General features: G+C 45.8%; 1 protein-coding gene across 1 annotated transcript in view; it reads right to left on the bottom strand.

Moving 5' to 3' along the window:
- Positions 1–164: 164 nt before the first annotated feature.
- The window catches only part of LTBP2 (latent transforming growth factor beta binding protein 2), a 73,976-nt gene continuing 64,854 nt past the window's right edge, over positions 165–9,286 (bottom strand). Inside the window, exons 19-20 of the mRNA XM_060181304.1 lie at positions 1,620–1,739; positions 165–338 (exon numbers count right to left, since the gene is read on the bottom strand). Coding sequence (XP_060037287.1) covers positions 238–338; positions 1,620–1,739 — 221 coding nt within the window. The 3' untranslated portion in view covers positions 165–237. The remainder of the gene's footprint in view (positions 339–1,619; positions 1,740–9,286) is intronic.

The raw sequence follows: 9,286 nt of genomic DNA, 5'->3' as shown, positions 1-9,286 counted from the left end.
CATTCTGGGGCTGGGGGCGCCCTTGAGCTGGTGAGGCAGGAGGTCCCTTGGCCCTATGGGGGCCCTGTGGGGGCCACTGGGTCAGGGCGGGGCTCTCCCATCACATCCCTTCCTGTCTCTGAGGTTCCCTTTCCTCCTGCTCACTCCAGACTGGGGAATCATGCCCAGGACCTGTTGGGACCAGCACCAGCCCACCCCCTCCGCACAGGTACCTTCACAGGCGGTGCGTGTCTTCGTTCACCCAGTACCCACTCTCACAGGCCGTGCAGACAAAGGAGCCTTCAGTGTTAAGGCAGAGCCCGAGGGGCACAGGGCCCGGCTGGCACACTCATCGACATCTGAAAGGAGACCGAGTTCTGTGTGGCATTCTGCAGGACAAACATGTCAGGACAGACAGAGCCTGCAGGAGGGTGGGGAGTGGAGAGGAGGCTGGGCAGGAACATGCGGGTCGGCCTGGTCTGGGGCAGGGCTGAGTGTGGGCTGTGCCAAGGGTCTGAAGGCTGAGCTGCCTGCCTCCACAGAGTACCTTGGCAGCCCTGCTCCTCTAAGGTGGCCTCATAGGCCCCGCTCACAGGAGCATCTGAAGGAGCGTCCAGGTTGACACACTTTCCGTGGGCACAGACCTCAGGGCTCAGACATTCGTCACATCTGTGGGAGGATAGTGTGAAGGGAAGCTGGCCTCTGACATCATCATGCCCGATGGTCCCCAGAGACCTCCTCAAGCCTAAGGCCAGGGATCCCTGCAGAGAGACTTGTGGCCAGCCCCAAAAGGACATCAAGCCATTCCTGGCCCCACCCCTGAGGGAGCACACAGGCTGCCCTTCCCCACAGAGCCCACCACAGCCCTATTTTGAAATAAAAACAAACAACATCCTATGCCCAAGAATGGGGCTTATCTAAGAACTTCACCTACGGAATGACGTGTCAAGACCCTTGACTCACCCTTGCCCTGTACTGGTCTCAACCTTTCTGACCTCTCCTGCTGCCTCCGCTTGGTTTGTATGCATGTTCCCAGCCCAACAACTGGTTTCATAGGTGAGTGGGCAGTGCAGACTGATGCCCAGGGGCAGAGTGGCCCATTTGAGGCCCTGGGAAATCTCTGCCCTCTCCAAAGGAGCCTCAAAGCAACTATTCACAAGTCTCAGTTCCTCCTGGCATTCTGCATCCTAGACCCTCCTTCCTCCATGGCTGAAGGGGCAGAGCAGCCCTCCCACATGGAGGCGACTGGCATGCAGCCCCCTGGGAAGCAGAGCACCCACTGTGCAGGAGGGCACAACACTGAGTCTGGAAGAGCAAAAGCTGGTCCCCTCGGAGTGTGGCAGGGCCTGGGTGCCAGTTCACACCACGAGAGTCAGTCTCTCTCGGGGATGTTTGGGACTACACTCCACTAGCCAAAGTGATTTAGACACAGAAGCTTCTGGAACCACTGGCTATAGCTCCTGAATGGATATGGGGCCCCCATCCTACAAGAAGGTAAAGCAGGACAAACCCAAGCACACCCACTCATACCCAGTTCATCTGGGAGACCCCCCCACCCCTGGTTAAGGAGGACAGCAGCCTCCAGGCCCACCTCCTCCCTGCTATGGGGGCCAGCCAGTGGCCCTGCGAGCAGCCCTCACCTACACAGCTCCCGCTCTGGGCTCGGTAGCCCTCCTCACAGGCCAGGCAAGTGAAGGAGCCAGGGGAGTTGAGGCACCTCCCATGCGGGCAGGCTCCAGGCTCACGGCATTCATCGATATCTGCAAAATAACAGCCCCTCCTTTGGTCACCCCTGGGAACCAAAGTACATGGTAGGTCTGTGGGAAAGCAAGCCTTTGATGTTGCCTCTGATTGAGTAGAAAAGGTCAGTTTGTGTGCAATGGAAACTAGGAAAAAGTGAGCACTGTCCTGTGTCCCCGACTCCACTCCCCACCCACTCGACTAGACAAAGAGCCGGGAGAGTGGAAGCTTGAGAGAGGGAGACTCCCTGGGCGGCTGCAGGCGGCTGCAGGCGCCACCATGGGCGAGGAGGCAGGGCACGGCATCAGGAGCTGGACTTTGGGGAAGGGCTTCGTACCTCTCTTGCTGGACTCACAGAGTGGGATCAGTGTGCTTAGAATAGTCACCATAGGATTGCTGCCAGGAGCCCAGGGTAGACGATGAGCTGGGCCATGAAGGCAAAATAGACTAGGAGAACTCCTGTCTCGAGTGAGGCCGGAGTCAGCCTGGAGGCCGGAGCAGCATGAAGGGTGGAGCTGCCAAGGCTTTTCTACTGGAGAGGAGATATTCAGCCAAGAACCGCATGGTGAGATCCAGGACAGCCTGACAGGGTGAGCCAAGCACCCACCAGGCAAGCAGCAGACAGGGAAACGCATGGCGGGAGAGAGGCAGCAGGTCCTGGGAAAGTGACAATGTGGCATGGGGTGGGGGTTGGACCCAAACCCTTAGAGGAACAGCAACGTTCTTCTTGAGTCCATCAGCCAAGAAAGCTAGGAGACCTGACTAAGCTAGGGGGGACAGTGACAGAACTGGACTCCAGATCAGGACAACAGGAACACACCATGCTCCTCTGGCCCAATGTCCAGGCACCCGGCCACCTCATGGCAGAAGATTGACCAAACTCCTGCGGAATGGATACTTCCTCAAAGCAAAGTACCATGGGGGCATGGGGGTCAGAATCAGGGTCAGAGCATTGGCCTCCTCTGAAAAGGGATCAAAGAACAATGCCCCTACCTGTGTGCACACTGTACACAAGAACCCAGGTTTGAGCCCCAGGGAACGTCTTCAGAGGGTACGCTTCATGAGTAGTAGAGCAGTGATGCATTGTCTCCCCCTTATCTTGTATGTAATAAATTATTATTTTACAAAATAAGCCCACCTGCTGAAGCTAAGAGTTTCTGTAAAGACACAAAAGGATGTACTGAGACAGAGAAGAAAAGAAGGACCTAAGCCCACCAACTCTGAGCACCCAGGAGAGAACAGCTAGCTCTGTGGCCTGCCGGCCTTGGTGGAAGCCTCTGGGGTTGATAAGCAAACCCTGCTTGAGGGATGGGGGGCTTCAGTCATGAAGATGAACAGGGTGATGTGAATGAGGCAAGAGATTCTCCCCGAGACCCCCTGAGAAGAGATGTAGTTTCTCCCACAAGGACTAGGCAGCACGAGAAGATCAGGTTTATAAGAAGCAAGAAGAGCTCTGAGGTCGACTTTGCCCAAATGTCCTGGGCACATCTGTTGGAAGTGGCAGTGAAGCGTCTGAGCCCGGCATGTGGTAGAGGTGCGTTCGCTAACACTGGTCATTACATATCCCAGTTCTCCATTTCTGCGTCACGGGATGACCCCTGCTCCCATGGGCTTAACTGAAGTCAAGTGCTGGCCCAGGAACCGTAAGTGGGTACAGTGGATGTAATTGTGTGCCACACTACAAGTGTATTTCTCTCTTCCTCCTCCCCCACCCCTTCTCCTCCTTCTCTCCCTTCTCCTCCTCCCCCTCCTGCAGATAATAAGCTATTCTGGAAATGCCTAGCATGGCCCTGGCAAACACTGCTGGCTTCCTTTCTTAGACCACATCCCCAGCCAGGGATAATCATGCCTGGGTGACTTATCAGCAACTGGGAGAGGAAGGGCGGCCCATCAGAGCACTTAGTGAGTGAATGGCTCTCCTGAATGGGAGTGGATGCCATGGAGCCATTAGCTAAGATTGCTGTTAGCCAGATAAATATTCTGGGTGATGTGGCCAGACCAAGTTAAGGGCATAAGCTCAAATGTTAACAGATATTCTAAAGATGTTTCCTCAACCTCTTGGTAACTATATCTGTGTCATATTTTTCTATCTAGCACATGGTTTGAATTTTTTGTCAAGGTGTTTACTTATTATTTATTTATTTATTTTAATGAAAAAGATACAGAGAGAAAGACACAGCAAGAGGAGATCCAGAGCCCTGCTCAGCTAGAAATCGAAGCTGCGAGATCGCTTTCTCTCCTCTCCTCTCCTCTTCCGGATCAACTAGGAATACCAAAGGAGACCACCCGGACCAAAACAAGACAGGACTAGAATGACCACAGAAACCCAGTAAATCACCCGTGAGTACAAACACGCGTGGCTGGTGACAGAGAGGAGAGAGGGGCCTAAGGAGAGATTAAGTGACTGCTAACAGTTCGACAGTTTGTCAGTAGAGACACCACCTCCAGTCTGTTCCACCAACAAGGGGACAGCTGAAGGGAGGAAAGGACTCCCCAGAGACTCACCAAGTGCAACTCTGAGTCTCCATTGCTACTACCCTCAGAATCTGGAGCAGCAACAGGGAGGGACACCAGGGTACAGAGATCTAACTGGGAAACTCAGGAGAAGACCTATACCTCGGTGGCATAGCTGAGGGGCTGTGAAAGTCTCTTTGCATAACCACTGGATTATCTCTGCCACACCCTGCTTTATCTCTTGGTCAGGAGTCAGTGATTAAGCTAAGAAGCCTATTGATAGTTTAAAAGCCCTCAGGCTCCCATAGCCTACAGGGGGGGGGGGAAGGCTTTTACACCACTGAACTCCAACTCAGGGATTGAAAAAACTGTTAACTTATATAAAATGGTTAAAACAACAAGAAAAAATATTGGAGACTCGAACCAAGACAAGAGTCCAGCTAAAAGTCCTCCAGAGGGTGAAGCACAAAACAACGAGTTCAACATCCAAACATTAGCTAAGGAAATAATAACATGAGTGAGTAAAGAATTTGAAAAAATTGTAATCAGAAATGCAGGAACAACAAATGAGAATATGGAAGAAAATTCTAATTATCTCATGGTTATTAGAGAGCTGAAAGCTGAAATCGCTGAGCTAAGAAGGCAACTAGCTGAATAAGCTAAAACAGTATCAGAGCAGGGCAACAGAATAGATGAACTCCAGGAAGCAGTAGAAGGCAGAGAGAATAGAATCAATGAGGCTGAAGACAGAATTAGCAAGATTGAGGATGAATTAGAGACAACTAAAAAAGAAGAGATCTCAAAAAGAGATTAAGAGATACTGAAAACAACAACAGAGTCCTATGGGATGACTTCAAAAGAAACAATATACGCATTATTGGCTTGCCAGAGGAAGAAAGAGAAGGGGAGGAAGAAAGCATTCTCCAGGCCATAATAGCTGAAAATTTCTCTAGTCTAGACAACACCAAAGACATAAAGATTCAAGAAGCCCAGCGGGTCCCAAACAGAATTAACCCAGACCTAAAGACACCAAGACACGTCGTACTTAGATTGGAAAGGAATAAGGATAAAGAAAGGATCCTCAAGGCTGCAAGAGAAAAACAAAGAGTCACCTACAAAGGAAAACCCATAAGATTAGCAGCAGACTTCTCCATACAAACACTACAGGCCAGAAGAGAATGGCAAGATATCTATCGAGTGCTCAATGAGAAAGGCTTTCAGCCAAGAATACTATATCCTGCTAGATTGTCATTCAGACTAGATGGAAGCATCAAAACCTTCTCAGACAAACAACAGTTGAAGGAAGCAACCATCACCAAGCCTGCCCTGAAAGAAGTTCTGAAAGGTCTCCTATAAACAACCAGACCACCACAAATAGGACATATATCAAAACACTCTAAAACTCTACAAGAATGGCGTCAAAATATCTTCAATCTTTGATATCAATAAATGTCAATGGCCTGAATTCACCTATTAAAAGACACAGAGTAGGAAGATGGATCAGAAAACACAACCCAACAATGTGTTGTCTACAGGAAACTCACCTAACGCAACAAGACAAACACAGACTTAAAGTGAAAGGATGGAAAACTATCATTCAAGCCAATGGCCCACAAAAAAGGGCAGGAACAGCTATTCTCATATCTGACATGATAGACTTTAAAATACATAAGATTAAAAAAGATAGGAATGGACACTACTTAATGCTCAGAGGATCAGTCAATCAAGAGGACTTAACAATTATTAATATCTATGCACCCAATGAGAAGCCATCTAAATACATCAAACTTCTACTGAAAGAGCTACAGCAATATATTAACAGTAACACAATCATAGTAGGGGACTTCAACACCCCACTATCTCAACTTGACAGATCATCCAGGCAGAAAATCAGTAAAGACATAAGGGAGCTAAATGAAGAGATAGATAAACTAGAACTATTGGACATTTTCAGAGTCATTCATCCCAAGAAACTGGAATACACATTTTACTCAAATCCACATGGATCATTCTCAAGGATAGACCATATGTTAGGCCACAAAGACAGCATCAGCCTATTCAAGAGCACTGAAATCATCCCAAGCATCTTCTCAGACCACAGTGGAATTAAACTAACACTTAACAATCAACAAAAGATTAGTAACAGTCCCAAAATGTGGAAGCTCAACAGTACACTTCTTAACAACTTCTGGGTCAAAGAGGAAATCAAGGAAGAAATCAAAATGTTTCGAGAGTTCAATGAAAATGAAGACACAAGCTATCAAAATATTTGGGACACAGCTAAAGCAGTCCTAAGAGGGAAGTTCATAGCTATACAAGCACACATTAGGAAACAAGAAAAGGCACAAATAAACAGCCTGATTGCACATCTTAAAGACCTAGAAGAAGAACAACAAAGGAATCCTAAAGCAACCAGAAGGACAGAAATTACTAAAGTTAGGGCAGAAATAAATAACATTGAGAATAGGAAAACCATACAAAAGATCAATGAAAGTAAATGTTGGTTCTTCGAAAGAGTAAACAAAATCGACAAACCTTTAGCCAGACTCACAAAACAAAAAAGGGAGAAGACCCAAATAAATCGGATACTAAATGAAAGAGGAGAAATCACAACAGACACTGCAGAAATTCAACATATCATGCGAGGCTTCTATGAACAACTATATGCCACCAAGCTAGAGAACCTGGAAGAAATGAATGATTTCCTAGATACCTACCAACTTCCAAAACTAAGTAAAGAGGAAGTGGATAACATGAACAGGCCCATCACAGCTAATGAAATTGAAACAGTTATCAAAAATCTTCCCAAAAATAAAAGTCCTGGACCAGATGGTTTTACAAATGAATTCTACAAAACTTTCAAAGAAGAACTAATACCTCTACTTTTAAAAGTCTTCCAGAAGATTGAAGACACTGGAATACTCCCTGCCAGCTTCTATGAAGCCAACATCACCCTGATACCAAAAGCAGACAGGGACACAACCAAAAAAAGAAAACTACAGACCAATATCTCTGATGAACATAGATGCAAAAATATTGAACAAAATTCTAGCCAACCGGATACAGCAGTCTATCAAAAAAAATTGTTCATCATGACCAAGTGGGGTTTATCCCAGGCATGCAAGGTTGGTTTAATATACGTAAATCAATCAATGTGATCCACCACATCAACAAAAGCAAGACCAAAAACCACATGGTCATATCAATAGATGCAGAGAAAGCCTTTGACAAAATACAACATCCCTTTATGATCAAAACACTACAAAAAATAGGAATAGATGGAAAATTCCTGAAGATAGTGGAGTCTATATATAGCAAACCTACAGCCAACATCATACTCAATGGTGAAAAACTGGAAGCATTTCCCCTCAGATCAGGTACTAGACAGGGCTGCCCACTGTCACCATTACTATTCAACATAGTGTTGGAAGTTCTTGCCATAGCAATCAGGCAGGAGCAAGGAATTAAAGGCATACAGATTGGAAGAGAAGAAGTCAAACTCTCCTTATTTGCAGATGACATGATAGTATACATGGAAAAACCTAAGGAATCCAGCAAGAAGCTTTTGGAAATCATCAGGCAATACAGTAATGTGTCAGGCTATAAAATTAACATTCAAAAGTCAGTGGCATTCCTCTATGCAAACACTAAGTTAGAAGAAATTGAAATCCAGAAATCAGTTCCTTTTTCTATAGCAACAAAAACAATAAAATATCTAGGAATAAACCTAACCAAAGATGTGAAAGACTTGTATACTGAAAATTATGAGTCACTACTCAAAGAAATTGAAAAAGACACAAAGAAGTGGAAAGATATTCCATGTTCATGGGTTGGAAGAATTAACATCATCAAAATGAATATATTACCCAGAGCCATCTACAAATTTAATGCTATCCCCATCAAGATCCCAAGCACATTTTTTAGAAGAATAGAAAAAATGCTACAAATGTTTATCTGGAACCAGAAAAGACCTAGAATTGCCAAAACAATCTTGAGAAAAAAGAACAGAACCGGAGGCATCACACTGTCAGATCTCAAACTGTATTATAGGGCCATTGTCATCAAAACTGCTTGGTACTGGAACATGAACAGACACACTGACCAGTGGAATAGAATTGAGAGCCCAGAAATGAGGCCCCACATGTATGGACATCTAATCTTTGACAAAGGGGCCCAGACTATTATATGGGGGAAGCAGAGTCTCTTCAACAAATGGTGTTGGAAACAATGGGTTGAAACATGCGGAAGAATGAAACTGAATCACTGTATTTCACCAAATACAAAAGTAAATTCCAAGTGGATCAAGGACTTGGATGTTAGACCACAAACTATCAGATACTTAGAGGAAAATATTGGAAGAACTTTTTTCCGCATAAATTTTAAAGACATTTTCAATGAAACGAATCCAATTACAAGGAAGACTAAGGCAAGTATAAACCTATGGGACTACATCAAATTAAAAAGCTTCTTCACAGCAAAAGAAACCACTACCCAAATCAAGAGACCCCTCACAGAATGGGAGAAGATCTTTACATGCCATACATCAGATAAGAGTTTAATAACCAACATATATAAAAAGCTTGCCAGACTCAACAAGAAGACAGCAAATAACCCCATCCAAAAATGGGGGGAGGACTTGGACAGAATATTCACCACAGAAGAGATCCAAAAGGCCGAGAAACACATGAAAAAATGCTCCAAGTCTCTGATTGTCAGAGAAATGCAAATCAAGACAACAATGAGATATCACTTCACTCCTGTGAGAATGTCACACATCAGAAAAGGTAACAGCAGCAAATGCTGGAGAGGGTGTGGGGTCAAAGGAACCCTCCTGCACTGCTGGTGGGAATGTCAATTGGTCCAACCTCTGTGGAGAATAGTCTGCAGAACTCTCAGAAGGCTAGAAATGGACCTACCCTATGACCCTGCAATTCCCCTCCTGGGGATATATCCTAACACATCCATCCAAAAAGATCTGTGTACACATATGTTCTTGGCAGCACAATTTGTAATAGCCAAAACCTAGAAGCAACCCAGGTGTCCAACAACAGATGAGTGGCTGAGCAAGTTGTGGTATATATACACAATGGAATACTACTCAGCTGTAAAAAAT

Source organism: Erinaceus europaeus, chromosome 22 (genome assembly GCF_950295315.1).
Source record: "Erinaceus europaeus chromosome 22, mEriEur2.1, whole genome shotgun sequence".
Classification (NCBI taxonomy): Eukaryota; Metazoa; Chordata; class Mammalia; order Eulipotyphla; family Erinaceidae; genus Erinaceus; species Erinaceus europaeus.
This window is presented reverse-complemented; position numbering and strand designations above follow the sequence as displayed.